Source organism: Gallus gallus, chromosome 13 (genome assembly GCF_016699485.2).
Source record: "Gallus gallus isolate bGalGal1 chromosome 13, bGalGal1.mat.broiler.GRCg7b, whole genome shotgun sequence".
Lineage (NCBI taxonomy): Eukaryota > Metazoa > Chordata > Aves > Galliformes > Phasianidae > Gallus > Gallus gallus.
In genome coordinates this window covers 8658250-8675439 of record NC_052544.1, presented here as the reverse complement: position 1 = coordinate 8675439, position 17190 = coordinate 8658250, and the positions used below count along the sequence as shown (strand labels likewise).

At 52.0% G+C, this 17190-nt stretch overlaps 1 protein-coding gene and 1 non-coding gene across 2 annotated transcripts; both read left to right on the top strand.

Moving 5' to 3' along the window:
• Positions 1 to 8307: 8307 nt before the first annotated feature.
• Positions 8308 to 10899, top strand: DUSP1 (dual specificity phosphatase 1). The gene is made up of 4 exons (NM_001085359.3): positions 8308 to 8778; positions 8899 to 9047; positions 9156 to 9375; positions 9886 to 10899. Exons 1-4 carry the CDS (start codon positions 8409 to 8411, stop codon positions 10254 to 10256), a joined length of 1110 nt encoding a protein of 369 aa, NP_001078828.2. The 5' UTR covers positions 8308 to 8408; the 3' UTR covers positions 10257 to 10899.
• MIR3523 (microRNA 3523) lies at positions 8378 to 8543 on the top strand. Its single transcript, NR_035337.1, has one exon. It is a non-coding gene; the product is annotated as a microRNA 3523 (primary transcript).
• Positions 10900 to 17190: the final 6291 nt, after the last annotated feature.

Sequence of the window (17190 nt, the reverse complement as noted above, 5' to 3'; positions counted from 1 at the left end):
GACAGATCATGGAGTCCTCAGGGAGAAGGGTTGTGAGTAATAGAAATGGCACAGGGCCTGAGCCCAGCCAGCATGCCAAGCAATATTCCAAGAAAATAGTTCCAAGTTACAGAAGTTGCATAACAGTGATTATTATTTTTAAGGCGCAGAAAACGAAGAGCAGTTTCTAAAAAAGCAAACACATATTTTTAGCCTTGCTGGTCTCTTGATCTTACACTAATGGGAACCATCTGCGCGGGACTGGCTGACGTCCCCGGTAAATAACATTGCTCTGCAACGTTCCAGATGTTCTGAAGGCTTCTTTGCAAGGCAGCGTTTGTCTCTCTGCCTGTCACTCTCGCTTTCTGCCTTTCCTGTCCATGTTTACTTCGGTAATATACATTCTTTCATTAAAACAGTTTATGTTAAAAATAGCTTGCCAGAATTTTGGCTAATCTTCGTTATGATTCTTGCTTGCTAGCAGAGATGGAAAGCTGTAGTTCCGTAGTGTTAAAGCCTGAAGGCTGAACTGGGGCCGTGAAAAGGAACTTAGAAGATTCAGACAAGAAAACACACTAAAAATATTTGGAGATGGATTTCTACCTCGTTGTGATCCCTCTGAGGTTTCCAGCTATTGAGCAGACACATTTGTTTTTGTATTGAGAGTTTTTAACATGACAAACTGTTACAGAATACACAGATGTACTTTATAGCAACCAGGCGCTTCCTGCAAAACCTTTGCAACTCGTTATGTAAAAGAATCCTGTGGTCTGCTTTGCTGCCTCTGCTGTGCTGTGTGCAGGAGGTGCTGCCTTCCCTATGGAATGGAATGGAATGGAATGGAATGGAATGGAATGGAATGGAACTTCTATCCCAGCTGAGCCAGGCTGTGCCATAGGGGTGAGAGGAAAACAACAAGATTTAAACCACTGTTAATCTATCTGTTATCTCTGCCGTAGCCTGCCTGAAATCTCCTGTGTCACAGCTTCATTAACACTGTACCTTGTGCTCAGGCACAAGTAGACCAGAAGAGCCGTGTTTCCAGTGTCAAACCTCCCACTCAGGTCGGTACCACGATGTACCCCAGCCCACGGTGCACTCCCAGGGAGCCCTTACACTGTTCTCTCCATTGGGCAACTCATCTGTTTCAAAAATCTTTGCCACTACCAAAGCACAGGAGCTCCAGAGGGTGAAGAAGAGCCTGAGGGCTGTGAGGCTCTGCCATGGCCAGGACACAGCTGCTGTGATGGCTGTGAAGCCACCTCTGCCGGGGTGCTGCACACACCGAGTGCAGTGCCGGTATGGAGATGCCCTTCTGTTCTCTTCTTATCCGTTACCAACTTTGTTCCATAACAAAGCTTCCAGAGCTTGGGGGTTTTGTGTGTGTTCTTACTGGTAATATGATTTAAATATTCTGATGATTCATTTTTGGTCCGGCGAGCTGAATCAGCCATGTAGAGCACAACTTTCTTCTCCCAAACCACTACCTTTTCCATCCCTTCTCGTCATTTCTATAAGATGATTCATGCTCCTCTTGTATTTGCCATCTGAGAATGCGCCTGATTCTTGCAGCTAATTTCACTTCTTGTTCCCCTTTTTGAAGAAAAAGGAGTGTGGAGGATCGATGTCACCCACCCCAGGGGGGCACCCGGTGTGTGAACTGATCCAACAGGGAGGAAAAAGAGGAGAGGACTGTGAGTTATGAAATCCATCAGAGCCCACACTGTGAGTTCAACCCCTGGCCCACGTTTCATGTGCTTTCAAAAATCAGTGCGTTCAAGTGAGGGATTGTGCCAGAGATAACTCCAGTATAGCTTGCTTTAAAGAAACCCCTCATTCTATTTAGTTACTCAGCCCCAAGGTTTCCCAGGAAGCCCATGACATGTCTCAGGCCAAGTGCTGGGAGCTGATCGTGGTTCATCCGGCTGCAGGAGAGGGCTGGCTGCTCACAGCAGGGGTGCGTAAGAACACGAGGAAATCTTTATGGCAGGGCTCTGGAAAACACCTGAATTTTCATCCCTGCTTCCCGCTCGAGGCACTGCAATAACGCGCATCTCAGCACAGCTCTGAAACCCAGGGGGCTTCCCGATTTCCTTGTGTTTCTTTTCACCCTTGCATGTCTCTCTAAGAAGTGTGTCCGTGTGAGTCCCTCCTGGGTATCGCAGCCTGGCCCAGTGGCACTCGGGATGCTGCTCCGTGACTCACTCTGCCCTATAGGTTCTCATGTACTTCTGAAAACAACACAGTGGGCCAAAATTTGTCTTTTTTCCACAGCCTAAAGGTTTTCACATTCAAAACAGTCAAGTGTTATTCTCTGCTATGACTAATGATGTGTTTTCACTAACCGCTATTACACACAAGCATCACCTCACTCTATCACATGAGACAACCGTGTCATATTGCAAATATTCTAACAAACTGCATGGCAGAAAATGAATAAGCAGTTCTGTATTTACTGATATGGGGATCTTTTTTAGCAGTTACATATTAAACACCAAGACTGGCTATAAACAGTTTAGAAGCTCATTCTAAGAAAGCACAGAAAATAGATGAATACTGAGAGGCTCAGACGGAGCGTGTTCATGTAAGGTACACTGGCACTTCTTCATGCCTGGCTTCCTTTGTACGGCTCTGTATTTTTTATATCTTCTTATGAAGTGTACTCTTAAGGCACAGCGTTACTCTGTAGTCTGAGAACATGAGAACTGTGGCCCTTTTGAAGCCTCACCTGGAGCACTGCGTTCAGGTGTGGAGTGCTCAGTACAGGAGAGATGCGGACCTGTTGTCCAGAGGAGGGCCACAAAAATGACCCAAGGGATGGAGCACATCACCTACGAGGACCTGCTGAGAGATGGAACTGTTCAGCCTGGGGAAGAGAAGGCTTAAGGCAGACCAGAGAGCAGCCTTTCAGTATCTAAAGGGGGGATGTAAGCAAGAAGAGGGCAGAGTGTTCCGCAGGGTCAGTTATGACAGGGCAAGTGGAAATGGTTTCCAACTTAAAGAAAGGGGATTTAGATTGGATACAAGAAAAAAGTTCTTTATGACAAGGGAGGTGAGGCTGTGGCACAGATTGCCCAGAGGTGGAGGTGCCCCATCCCTGCAGAGACTCAAGGTCAGGCTGGAGGGGCTCTGGGCACTGATGGAGCTGTGGGCGTCCCTGTTTATTGCAGGGAGTTGGCCTAGATGGCCTTTAAGAATCCCCTTCAACTCTATTCTAAATTCTCAGCTAATGACCCCTTTCAATGCCATTAGTAAGGCAAAATTAGTGCTGAGGCACACTGTGAGAGCCCACAGCTAAACCTACAGCCCTAGCCCTGAGAGTCCCAAGCTCTTCCAAGCCGCCTCTATCCACCCAACCTGCCTGTGTGCCACGCACGCTCGCCAAGCCTCCCTCTCCCCATAAAGATCCCATGGATAAGAGCAGCAGAACCACCTGCCAATCGCAGTGCCTCGGCAGCCCTTATCGCAATCTTTATGAGAGCTGATGGTTCTGGGAACTGGAAGCTCATACATAGTCACTGCGCCCACAAAACACTGACATCACATGGCAAGCAATAACCCCGCGGCTCAGCTCTGGGTAGCAGAGCACGCCTCTCCCTGCTCTCGGTGCAGGGTACGTCACTTGTTTTCTATTCAAATTCGCCCTCCTCCCACGAAGCCCTGCCTCGCAGTGCTGGCCATCAGACAATGCTGGTGAGAAAACACCCGCTCTGACAGGAGGAAGAATAATTTCCCATAAGTGTATTTTATTATATACCTTGTACCTTTCATCTCGAAATATGGGAGCCTAACAAATACAGTGATTTTATTGAATAAATACTCTTACGCCTAGTACATGATTCATAGCAGATTAATAGAGGCAATTAAGTGTAAGATTAAATTGCTTAAAACCACTTGCCCTACTAAGCTGAGCCCGGTGCTGAGGACTGTATCAGCCCCACTAATTCCCAGCAATTTTCCTTTGGAAGCAGGTATTTAATGATTTGGAATATCAAACCCGTGCTATCCCAGCCTGGCTGCCTAATGCCTGTAATCACGTTAAGGCGCAGCACGAAGCAACTCGCCCGGGGCGCTCCGGTGAGTCACTGGGAGAGGAGAAAGCAGAGCTCCTGCCTGGTGCCTTACAGAGCAGAGCCGGGTCAGTCCGTAGCAGAGCACTCCATCCCTTGGCTTTCAGGCCAGGAGGTGCCACGTGTCCTCTCGTTCCTCAGCAGTACATCTATACCCAGGACTTGTCCTCCATGAAAGTACGCCATCCCTTCGCACGCAGAACCCGAGGCGCTTCGAGCACAACAAACACCAGCAAAAAGGTTCTATTTCGGGGTTTAAATGCATTAAAAATACTGTTTTCATCGTAGTGTGACTCATCGGTAATTCTATGCTGTTCACGCACAGCTTGCTGTGACCTTCCATCGCTGATCCTTCCCTCCATCTCCTCTTTCTCTTTTTCTGCTCTTTCTCTCCTATCTTTCCCGTCTTTTTTTTTTCCTTCTGTTTCTTACGAGTTTGAGCCTCTGTGAAATCTGTCCAAATATTTACAGAAGGAAATGCTGGGTTGTGAAACTGAATTCGGAGAAAATGTTACACATGCAGAAGAAATGCATCCCGCACGCTTTCCAAATGTTCCCACATGCATTTTTGTGCTCTGTCTCAAGGGCTGAGGCTGATGCTCCGCATCTCCATCGAGGCAGAGCTCGCACTGCGGGCACTGAGGCGCAGGCTCTGCTCGGCTCCAACGGTGCCGTCATGCTGCGTTTGCTGGAACGGTCCAGGGCTCATTTTGGCCATGGGTGAGTGGTTAAAGGCCTGACCAGCCAGTTTTGCTGGTCTTGTGCAATGGGCCAGTTCCTTGCTGGGGCTTATCTGTGCTTGTCACCAAGCTGCTAACAAATTGGCACCACTGTGTCGGTGCAGAAGCTGCGGGCAGTCCTCTTCCCCTTGCAAACATCAGGAGATCCGCAGTCCACGAGCAAAGCCAGTGAGGTTCTGGACCTGTCGAGATGACAACGGCGCTCAGCGTCACTGAGGGGGTTTCCCAAGATGAGCAGAATCTCATAAGTGGAGGATCACACTCAAGGGCCTCTCAGGTCATCACAGACATGTAAATATTTTGGCAGAGCAACATGGGAACATCTTCAGCGTCTCTGAAAGAGCAGTGCAGCGCTGGCACAGCTGCCCAGGGAGGCGGTGCAGTCACCATCCCTGGAGGTGTTCAAGAACCGTGGTGATGTGGCACTGAGGGACGTGGTCAGTGGGCACGGTGGGACGGGTTGGTGGTTGGACCTCATGATCTTTTCCAACCTTAATGATTGTGTGATTCTATGGGAACAGCTGAAGCCCAGGAACAGCAAAGGCTCGGGATAACACCAACCACGGGTCCCACCTGCTGAGAAAAAGCATCGCCCACATCCCAGTTCGGGTGCAGCCTCGTGCTGCTGCTGCTATTATTACCCTCACAATGGCATTGTGGCCTGAGAGCAAACATGGATTTCTTTTGGAGGAAGGGGTTAATTCTGTGTTTCCTGGCTTTTGTTAAGACAGGAAATCAAACCCTTAAGAAAGTCACTCAGGTCAGGCTGAGCTCCTAAAAGCCTCTTTGGTCCTGGTTTGTATTTTCCTTTCTTTCATTCTTCTGGCAGGTTTATTTAAGAAAAGAAAACAAAAATAGAGTAAAGCAAGGAAATAGCTAGTCCAGGGTTATAAGTGATTAAGTACACACTGCCACATGTGATTAATTTTCTTCCTGATTTGTGCTGGGTGTAAACAAGAGCAGACTCAAAAGTCTCATGATTTAATAAGTCCATGCAAGAGTGGTGGCCATTGCTGTGCACTCTCATGGAGGCGGATTCCCCTTTGCAGAGGCCACAGCTGAACACCTCCTGTGCTGACACACAGCAGCCTGGGTACCTGGCCTGGGTGTCTGTCCCACAGTACGTATGGTGTCAGGACAAGGTTGGTTGGCAGCACAACCAGAAGGTGGCTGCCACTGAGAGCACCGTGCTTTGCTGTGCAGGTGTCAGATATGGCAGCTGCTTTAAACATGGGAGTACTAAGGTTGCCAAATGGGAAAAAAAATTCTCATTCTTTTAGTGTTCTTTTCTGTATGGGATACTGAGAAGAGCTTGGGACTACGAGAGAAAGCGTGGTCAGCAGCACAGGGAAACCTGCATCTGTGAGCCATGGCTGGTTTGCACCAAGAAGGCACTGCTGGCACTGCACCATTAGGTTACCACTTCCCATTAAGGCATCGAATGCCCTCTTCAGCCCGCACTCCCACTTGTGGAGCACAGAGCTGTGGGCTCACTGAAGGAGCTCAGCATCCCGGTGGGATCCCCTGGGAGAAGACACTGCTCCTGACCCCACAGATGAGCTGTCCTTGCAGGGTGACACCTGGCACTGAGAACATTTTCTGTAGGAAAAGATGATGAATAAAGGCCTGTCTTCTGACCATCTGCTGCACTGGAAACTTCTGGAAAAAGCTGGCAAGCAGTTGAGCGTTGGTAATTCCTACTGTTCTGTTCCTTGGAGGAATCTGGGATGGGTGTTTGAGGTCAACGGAACCTGGCCATGTACTGTCACAGTGATATCACATCTTTAGGAAGGTTTGCCTTGGAGCACATCACAGGGGCACACGCAGGTCCTCCCATGTCCCCGTGGTGTGGAGGGACACGTGGCACCCATCTGGCTGCTGGGGTCCCACCACTCACACCCAGCAATGGGCTGCAGACTGCCACCATGTTCCAGTAACCAAGTAGTGATCGTGTGGTCAGGCAAAGTCATTTCCCAGCACTGAAAACATATGAATGTTTCTCCCGCAGTCTGTTTCCAACCTGCTGTTAAAAGATCAACAACAAATAAATAGAACGAAAAGCACAATCCAGTGTTTATTTTTCAAGAATGTGTTGAAAAAACAGATTTGCTTCAAGACTGCAGTTCTGGCAATTGACACCCCGACGTTGCTCAGCAGAGCAGAGACATCTCTGCAGTAAGCGGGTGCCTGGGTTTGGTGTTCACTCACCCACATCCTTCCCTGTGTCCCCTCCTCCTGACACCCACGGGGAGCCTGGAAAGCCCTGGAGCACTCAACCTGATGAGGAGTCAGGCTGGTTTTAGGTTGGGGTGGCTGAAGATTGGTGGAAACTGGTGGAGAAGCAACTGGAAAATTGGAGAAGGCTGAGAACCGGCAGGCGGCTGGGCTGAGGAACCGCCAGGGTGGTGGGAGAGGATGGCTATGGGGACCTGGGGTGAGGAAAGGAAGTCTTCTGACAGGAAGTGATGAGAGAAGGCTGCTGAGCAGGGAGATGCTGAATGGTGCGAGGAAGGAGCAACGCAGGTTGTGCAGGGGAAAGGGAATTGCTGAGAAGGGACCGGGGGAGAAGGGCTGAAGCCAGGGATGGTGCTGGGGGCAGGCGTGGGGGGCAGGGGAGAAGTGCTGGGGAGGCAGGGGAAGTGAGCGCAGCGCTGACGGGAAGCGGTAAGCAAGAAACAGCTGAGTGCTTTGGTGGAAGCCGGGCGCCCACGGGGAAAAGCAAACTTTTGGGAAGTGCTGAAACACTACCAGGGGGGGAAAAACAGAGCTCCAACTGCTTCACTGCCAGTTACTGGGCTGCCCTGACTTCTGGGGAACTTGCTGTATGGAAAATGAACGTCCACAGGTCTACTGCAAGATTTTCCTTACATATGAAACATGAGAACAGCTCTCAGATATGTTTACATTATACATATATGTGCAAATATACGCACACATGCACATATGTTGATGTGCAGATGTGTCTGTACATGTATATATGCGTATGCACAAACACCAATCGCTGTCTGTGAATACTTATTTATATGTATGTGCTGCATGAGAACCAGCATGACCACTCCCATGCCCGTACCTACTCACGGCACTGCTGCTTGTACACGTACATGTGAATGCACACACGTGTGTGTTTATGTACCTGTGTGTATATATCTATGCTGTGTGTACGTATGTGCATGCCTGTAGACAAATCTATTGGCTATGTGTATCTATATGTATGTATATCTGTGCATGTTCAGGCATGTGTGAGCGTGTGCGCGTGTAACATGTAACCCGACCTGTGTGTGTGTGTGTGTATGCGTACGCTTACACACACAAACCCGCGTACCCGCGCCTCTCAGTGCGCGCCGGCGCGCTCCAGCGGCCCCGCGGCAGATGACGTCATGCCGGCGGGGCCGGGCGCGCCCTGTTTGGCGCGCCGCCAAGGTGACGTCTGCTCCGAGGAGCACGTGACCCGGCCCCATTGAGAAAACGGCGGCCGCGCGGCGTGCCACTATATAAGGCGGGCTCGGACGCACCGGGCCGTGCTGAGCCGCGTCGAGCTACTTCTGTGCCCTGCCGTTCCGCGAGCTACAGCGCGTTGCTTCCCTGCGAGCCGAGCCGAACGGAGCCGAGCGGCGGGGCCATGGTGAACCTGCGGGTGTGTGCGCTGGAGTGCGAGGCGCTGCGGGGGCTGCTGCAGGAGCGCGCCGCGCAGTGCCTCGTCCTCGACTGCCGCTCCTTCTTCTCCTTCAACGCCGCGCACATCCGCGGCTCCTGCAACGTGCGCCTCAGCACTATCGTCCGCCGCCGCGCCAAGGGCGTGCTGGCCCTGGAGCACGTCGTCCCTAACGAGGAGCTCCGCGCCCGGCTGCGCCAGGGGCAAGTCCACACCGTGGTGCTTCTGGACGAGCGCAGCGCCGACCTGGAGCTGCCCAAGCGCGACAGCACGCTGCTGCTGGCCCTCGGCACGCTGTGCAGAGAGGCCCGCGGAGCCCGCATCTGCTTCCTCAAGGGTGAGTGCGCGGCCCCGGGAGCCGCCGCGGGACTGAGCCGGCCCCGCCGCCAGCCGAGGGCTCTGCCCGCCCCGCTCCGTGCCGCGCTCACCGCGCGCCTCTCTCCCCTCTGCCCCGCAGGAGGTTACGAAGCGTTCTCGGCCGCCTGCTCCGAGCTGTGCACCAAACCCGCCGCCCCTACCGGTCTCAGCCTGCCCCTCAGCGCCAGCAGCGCTCCCGGCAGCGCCGACTCGGGGTGCAGCTCCTGCGGTACCCCTCTGTACGACCAGGTGAGTGCGGACTCCGAGCCGGCGCTGCCCCGCCGCTCGCGGGCGAAGGGACGGGAGTCGTAAATACGCCGATCGATGTTAACCGGGCATCTGCCCCTCTTGTTTTAGGGCGGGCCGGTGGAGATCCTGCCGTTCCTGTACCTGGGCAGCGCGTACCACGCCTCCCGCAAGGACATGCTGGACGCGCTGGGCATCACGGCGCTGATCAACGTGTCGGCCAACTGCCCCAACCACTTCGAGGGGCACTACCAGTACAAAAGCATCCCGGTGGAGGACAACCACAAAGCGGATATCAGCTCCTGGTTTAACGAGGCGATTGACTTCATAGGTAAATGAGCTCTCCCCGCAATCCTTTTGTCTCGGATGACGTCCCCTGGGGAGTGATTTCGAGGGCATTGTTCTCCCTGGCACAGCCTGGGTTTGGGATCGGGAGACCTTTGTTGTACGTTTAGGTGTTCTCAGGGGATGCACCCATCCCTTTCTCTGGGCTGAGAGAGATCTTGGCTTTGCCATAGTGGTAGAAATCTTGAATCAGGAGAAATGGGTCCTCTAGAAAAGTGCTAGTGAATTTAAGCACGTCAGTATTAAAGTAATCTTGCAAGACTGCTAAAGTGACCCGGAGGAGCTATTAGTATAATTGGAATTGGAGCCCAGAATGAGAATAGCTAGACTGCAGCTTCCCTCAGGACAAAGGCTCTTTGTCTCTGAAGCACGGGGCTCACCTATTGGGCTCCTAAGGAGGGGATGAAACAAAGAGACTGGAAAGCAGAAGCTTTTGCTTTCCCACCTCCGGAGGCAGTGGGACTTGTTTGTTAAGTGGGTGTTTTAATTCTTTCAGATTCTGTTAAAAATGATGGAGGAAGGGTATTTGTGCACTGCCAGGCTGGCATTTCCCGGTCGGCGACCATCTGCCTCGCTTATCTCATGAGGACCAACAGAGTCAAGCTGGATGAAGCCTTTGAGTTTGTGAAGCAGAGAAGGAGCATCATCTCCCCAAACTTCAGCTTCATGGGGCAGCTGCTGCAGTTCGAGTCGCAGGTCCTTGCCCCCAACTGCTCAGCAGAAGCTGGGAGCCCTGCTATGTCAGTATTGGACAGAGGAGCATCGACCACCACAGTCTTTAACTTCCCAGTCTCCATCCCTGTTCACACCTCATCCAGTGCTTTAAGCTACCTTCAGAGCCCCATCACCACCTCCCCGAGCTGCTGAAAGGCAGGCAGAAGCATGGCCGGAACTCAGAATTCTTGTCTCAGAAGTGCAATAACTATGGGGACAGTGTCATCAGCCACTTGTCCTGTGGGGAGCCATCCACGTGTCCTAGAACACTGTTGTACACAGAGGAGCTCACCAATATTCTTCATGTCGCTGACTCCTGAAGCCAATATTGGGATGCCTACGCAGAGATCAGAGGATGCTGTGTTTTCCTGAGCTGTTCCCCTTGTCTTCTGTTTGTCCTAAGCCTGCTGCATGTTCAGTAGTGTGCTCACCAGTATTCCCATTCCTGGACACTTTAGGAACACTGATGTTGTCCCCTTCCATGGCAGTCCTATTTATTTATTTTTGTTAGTGCATTGTTTTGCCTTCATGAACCTGAAGTTGCATTTCTAGAGAAACCAAATACCTCAGTATTTTTTTTTGGTACTGTAATCCTGTGTGTATATATCTGTCAGCTCTTCTTGTTTCCAAGCACTGACATGAAAGCACCGGGCGAGTGCTTCTTGAGTTGCCAAGGGTTGTATGTTTGATTTATTTATGATGTGAAATAATATATTTCTTCTTAGGAAGACATAGTTTTGTTACGTGACTATAACTTTTTATACAAACAGAATAAATTATGATATTTCTAGTGAAAGCTGGATATACTTTAGAATCTCGTGTGTTTTACTGTCCCTGAGCTTAACTTTAGGAGCTTCCAGAGGAAAGAAGTGTGAATTTCTGATGGAGTTTGACCTCAGGCAATGCGATTAAGTAGGAGCTTAACTAGATAGAAAAGAGTTTTTAAATCCTCATAGTTGACTAGAAAGTTCTACTGCTCCCTAACCTGAGCCCTTTGTCCCTCCTGAATTACATGCCATGGCACACAGCCAGGGCCAGATCTCAGCTGTAGGGTGGCTTTGGCTGTGGTGGTGGCTGCAGAGCTGTAAGAGTTGGAACGAGCTGAGCATGGACTACAGTGGGTTTAAAAGACTCCTCTCCCAGGAAGGAAGGAGCTTCGTTATTGCTTGTTTGCTTTGAATGCTTTGAAGGTTAAGGCTAAAAATTAACCTGTTGCTAACTGATCTCCAGCATGTATGAGGTTGTGCCAGGGTGTTTTCTTTTTCTGTCTTGCCTCTTAATTCCTTTTTGCAACCCAAACTCCCTCCTGATCCCTACAGTGAGATATTTGGCTTACTGTACTATCTCTGTAAATAAACCAGGGCATAACAACAGATCAGGTAACTCACACTTACCTAATTTTATACCCAGACTGGAATAAACTCTGTTGCTGCAGCTTCCCACTGGGCTGACTTTCACCCAGTGCTTAAGTTGAGGCAATGTGAGGAGTTGTGTCCAGCATAACTAAAGCCAGGTGAGCACTGCTGGCAGCAGCTGTGGGGTGACAGCCAGTGGTACAGGGCTGCTGCACTGGGTTGGGTGTGACGCTGCTGTGTGATGTGTAGGGGTGACATGTCTTACCAGGGAAAGCTGGGCAGCTGGACACTCACTTTCTTAGCATGTGGTGATGGCAATGCCAGCTGCTTGCATGTAGGAGAGCTCTGGGTGCTCTGTCTCTGCATGTAGGAGATGCTGGGTGCTCTGTCATCTGCCCAGGGGAGCACCAGTCCTCCCAGCTCTGAAATCCAAGGAGTTGGTGCTACACCTGCCCCCATCAAAAATGGATTTGCTGAGGCACACAACAGAGGGTTATGATTCTTTGTGTAAAATCAAGGCAGCTTAGTATTTACAATCCAAAGTCCAAGCTTATAGGTGGGGGTTGTTAAGCACCAGGCAGCTGCAGTCTCATCATAGAACTGAGGGCACCCTGAGTGCAACTCCTGCTGAAACCCTGCACGTTACCTGCAGCACTGACAGTGCTAAATCCAGGAGCCTTGCAGGAGAAGGTGCCCTTGAAGGCTGGGCTGCTGCGAGGCACTGCTGTGTTGGAAGTGCAGCCACATGCGCAGCTCTGTCGTCAGCAGGCGCTGGCAGCCAGCAAGCTCCAGCCTGAGGACAGAGCACAGAGCAGGCAAAGGGGAGCAATGAATGCTCCCCAGGCACCAGGAGCTGAAGATAAGTCATCTTTCTGCAGCATGAAGACCCTCAAAGTGCATTGTCCTCCCAGGTCTCTCCCACCCTGCAAAGGCCTTTCCTCCCCCTGGGGAGGTCCTCTGCCAGGCTGAGCTGCTCCATGGGACTGCGCTCCCTGTAAGATGCACGGGCTGTTTCTGAAAATGTGAGCCTTTCTGCACCTGTGGAACAAACTCTCACCTTCAAAGCAAAGCAGGCCTTGTTCAGTGGAAAAATACAACCTTGGCAACCCTGGCCGTGCAACTGATAAAAAATCCTGCCTGTTAATCACAGTTCAAACAGAAATCCGCTCCCCGTCAGCCGGGGGAGCTTGTTTATGTGTTTCTTGGAACAATAAAACTCATTACCTGGCAGCCGATCAGCTTTTATAACCCAAGCAGGCACCTGATGGGGGCAGAGCTGTGGCAGCACAAAGCACAGTCCCATACCAGCTGGAGGCACAGCTCCGCAGCTCGGTGCAACATTCCTGGGCTGTGCACTGACCTCCTGCTGCCCCTCCACCGCTGCGGTGCCCCCGGTTCCTGCAGACTGTTTGTGGATGGGACCATGGTTGGAGCCCAAGCTGCTCCCAGCCCGGACAGGTGAAGGATAAGAGGGGAACAGCAGGCAGAAGCAGGAGGCTGGCAGCGGAACACTGAGCTCTGCACCGGTGCTGCAGCACTGGGGGAGATGGATGGATGGATGTGGCCCAGCTGAGCTCCCTGTGAATGTGCTGGAGGGATCTTTTCCCTCTTCTTTCCCTCATTTATTCTCCCTGTGTGGCCTTTACAGATTAGAACTCCCCATTCCCTGGTTCTCTACATGCCAGTCGTACTCAGCTGAGCTCCTGCCCCTCTCTCCAGCCCGAGACCCCCAGGAGCTGAGCGCACAGCAGGAGAGTGTGGAGTTTCAGCTTATGTAAACCTGTCATTATACAGTTGCTTATGTCCCCATGGAAACCACGAGGAGTTTCCCTTCATTGAGGACGGCACTAACATCACTTCCTGCTGCTGACAAACCAATTTGTCACAAAGTGATAGAAAGGCACGCTCTGTAGTTGCAGGAACTGGCTCCGGGCTTTGTTCCTCACAGGCCAGAGCTGCTGGCTGTCCCTGAAGGCAAGCAGCAGCCAGCAGGCACAGACAGAACCTCCGTGTCAGTGCAGCACACGCAGAGAGCAGCGAGGACAGCCCCACGCAGCTGTCCCACACACCATCTCCTAGCAGCACAGACCCATGGACAGTCCCAGTGACCCAGGGGCAGCACAGGACCCCTGCAGGGACGCAGCACGTAACACCCCCAGTAAGAGGCAGTAATAGGAGACGCGGGGTGCCCGGTTATCTCATGACAAACAGACAGAGCTCCAGATTAGAGCGCTGGGGTAATCCCCTCGTCTGAGGGCTTTCGCCTTTCTGTTGTAATCAGCACTGTGAAAGGCGCTGGATGTGCTGAAGCTTAGGGACTATCCTGCATTAGTCACCCTGGTATCAGAACAGCAGGGCCACAAGGCTATGTTATGCATTTAGGTTGAAGAAGAACATTACATCCTGATCTCCACAGGCAAATCTAGTTTGCCCGCTTAGCACCTGGTTTTTTTCTCTGTCTGGCTCCAGGGCAGCAGAAAGGACACTGCGAGTCATTTGGAAATTGCATTTCAGTGCAATCCTGGCTTCCCCAGATCCACTCCAATCCAAGGCTGGAGAGAGGTCAGGGGAACGGTTAAAGCCCGGGCTCAAACTCACTCATGCTGAAAGAACAAACGATCTGAGCTCTGTGCTGCATGCAGACACGTGTGACCTCCCCTCTACGTGCTCTTCGCTATGTGCAGAGCACAGCCAAGAATAGGTGGGCACGGTTAGCACCCATCAGGGGTGAGGGGGACCAAGGTGTTAACGGAGGGAAAGCCCACACGGAGGGAGAGAGGTAGGCTCTGGTGCTCTGCTGAGTTACGTGGCATTGCTGCAAGGCTGTCAGCCTGGCCAGAGAGCGCCAGGGGACCTGGCTCAACTCCCTGTCCTGCTGGTGCTCAGGCTGAGGCCATGCAATGCTGAGGGCAACGCCAGTGGGACATCCCTAGCGCCCAGGAGGAGTGGGCACGGTTACTCTGCCACCGGGCTGGGTGAAGAATTCCTATTCTGAGAGCTATTCCCCATGCTGAGACTGTGGGTTTCCAGCTACCACAGGGCCGAGCATCCCACCTGTGGGGCAGTGTGTGCCGCCGGCTCTACGGGCACCCATGGCACAGCCGGCACACGGCACAGCCCATGGGATGAGGCCCAGCCCAGGACGCCGCCGGGCCGGGGGTTTCCTGCACGGCACGCTCAAGGTCCCGCGTTTGCGTGTTTCCTGTGCGAGGCAGAAATGAGTCGCTCTGGGCTTCCCCTCCCTGGCGCCGCTGGGAGGCAGATGAGTGGGTGCGATGAGACACCCGGCGCAGCCCGCAGGTGACTTCCAGCTCCCCTCACACCGCTGTCACCCTGCTGGGGGGCGGCTCTGCCCTCCGTGCCGTGTTGGAGTCGGGAGGGCTGAGGGCATTCAGCAGAGAGAGCCAAAAGAGGGGATGCTCGTGTACGTCGTGTGGAAATGGGGACGGAGCGCAGCTACTGAGCACAGATGTTAACATCCCCGTTGCGTTAACCTGGCTGACCCAGGGATTGCTGCGTGCTCTGGGTGGATGAGTGAGGTTTGTGGGAACAGCCACTTCAACAGCTGGTTTGTTCCAAGATCCATGCAGGGACTATCCCAAGCGCCACAGAAAACGCTTCATTTCTCAAAAACTGGTTGTGTGTGACACCAGTCCCCCTCATTTCAGTACCTTTTGGTTCCCAAAGCGTGGGGCATACTTAAAAATAAAGTCCCTGAGGGCTCTGATATGATGTAGTCACTGTCTAACATGGTAACCACTTGTCTACAAATATGGATACTTGAAAAGTAGTATGCATATGTGTGTGTGTGTGCCTTTCCTGGAGCCAAATATATATAAGTCCCACTTGTACAAAAAGAAAATAGACTACAGTGTGACGTAGAGTTCTAACTTCTGGCATTAATTCATTATGTTTGAATTGTGTTTCTTCTCTTCCACCGCCAATTGCGGTGGGCGCAGCTGAAATAACAATTTTGGGTCTTTGATAGACTGGAAAGAGGGAATTTCTTTCCAGTGTCGTCCTGTTGAAGGATCACCTCTGGTAAATGTGTTTCTGCATCAGTATCTTGTTCTTGTAAACCTTGTTATGGGTTTATTAACCTGCCATGGAGTCAAGCACCGCGTGGCTCTGACGGCAGGTTGCTCTAACTCAGGGAGGATCTACACTGCAGATGTTCATTAACTAACTGATTAACTTGCAGACCAAGTAGAAGTTTCTTTATTGCTTTCTGCAATGAAATCTTGATGATTGTAGGCGTTTTTTTTCAGAGGCTTCTGCATGATGAATGTTTTAGACCTGCATGTGCCATCTATTGTATGTGATTGCGCATGCACGCAGGATTGAACACAACCTACATGTATAAAATGCCCACCAGCAAGGTGAGGACTTTTCTGCTTCTTACTGGTTTCGAGTGCCCATCTCTCACTTCCACTGCTCAGGCTGTGGGGTCACTCTGCCTACAAACAAATGGCACGAACTGGCAGGTTGTGTTTTTTATTGGGTGAGTGCTGGTTTGAATGTTTTGTTAGAGGATGTTTTCTTCTTGCTTGCTGTCAGAACAAGAAGTCAGCAGTCCCACACGCTGTGACAGCAGCAGTTGCAAACTCTGTGTCTGAGCACACGTGGAATTTCCCCCTGCGTCGCCGCGCTCTGCTCCGGTGTTGCAAGAGATCAGAGCTTCCAGTTGGCAGTCACAGTGTGAGGGGACGTCGGGCTGAGTGGGGTCACACAGCCCCACCTGGCACAGGCAGAGCGGGGTGCTCAGAGCTGGGTGGGCACCTGAGCACAGCTGATGGTGGGACTGCTGCTGAGGCAGCCAAGGGCTGGGAGCCCTGGGATGTCCTGCCCGAGCCTTGCAAGGAGCCAGCTGTGCAGCACGTTGCACGGCCCCAAACAATAGCTCCCACCCTTTCCTACCGGCTGGGAGGAACAAAAAGAACAAAACTGTTCGCAAGGAGGAAAAAACCACCCTGTCGCTCCCAGTCTTTTGCTCTTCTGCCTCCCTTCTTCCTCCCCCAGGATATCTGCCAGCAGGCAGCACTGAGCACACCCCCAGTTTCAGCACCTTCCCTTGCCCTTTTCTTGTCCACCAGCGCCAAAGGAGATGGCCTTTTATAACTGCCTTTTGTTCGTCTGTGAACAGCTTCCCTTCCAAGCTCCGGGGCCGGCTGACGTCAGGGTGCTCCATTTGGGCTCAACGGCTGCTATCTGCAGCTGATGCCTTCCAGGAGTGGCAGCAACACGGATGGGGGCTGGGAGGGAGGAAGGGGCAGTGTTGGGACGTGTCACAATGCTGCCCACCACCTCTCCCTGCCGGGCGCCAATTGGTTTGCTGAAGAGCACCATGGTCATTTATGGCCTTGTGTGGGCAGGACCTGCCCCCTGGCACCCTGTCTGTCTGTCCAGGCAGCTGGCAGAGCTGCGCGTGGCACTGAGAGCAACACGCCAAGCTATTTTTAAGGAGCCCGGGCTGCATCCCAAGTATAGCGTGCTCTATTTCTGGTGCAAAATGATCTTCCTGGGTGGGGGATGCAGGGATTTTTTTCATACGAAATGCGTGGGTTTGGGCACGCAGTCAGGGAGAGAAACAACTGGATGCAACTGGAAGAGAAGGACAAAAAAAGCAAGGAGGGCTGGTGGCTATGGAGGTCTTACCCAGAGCTCGGCGCTCACTACCACCATCGAGTGCTCACTGCCAGTGATTTGCTCATGGATGAGCAATTTGAAGGTGT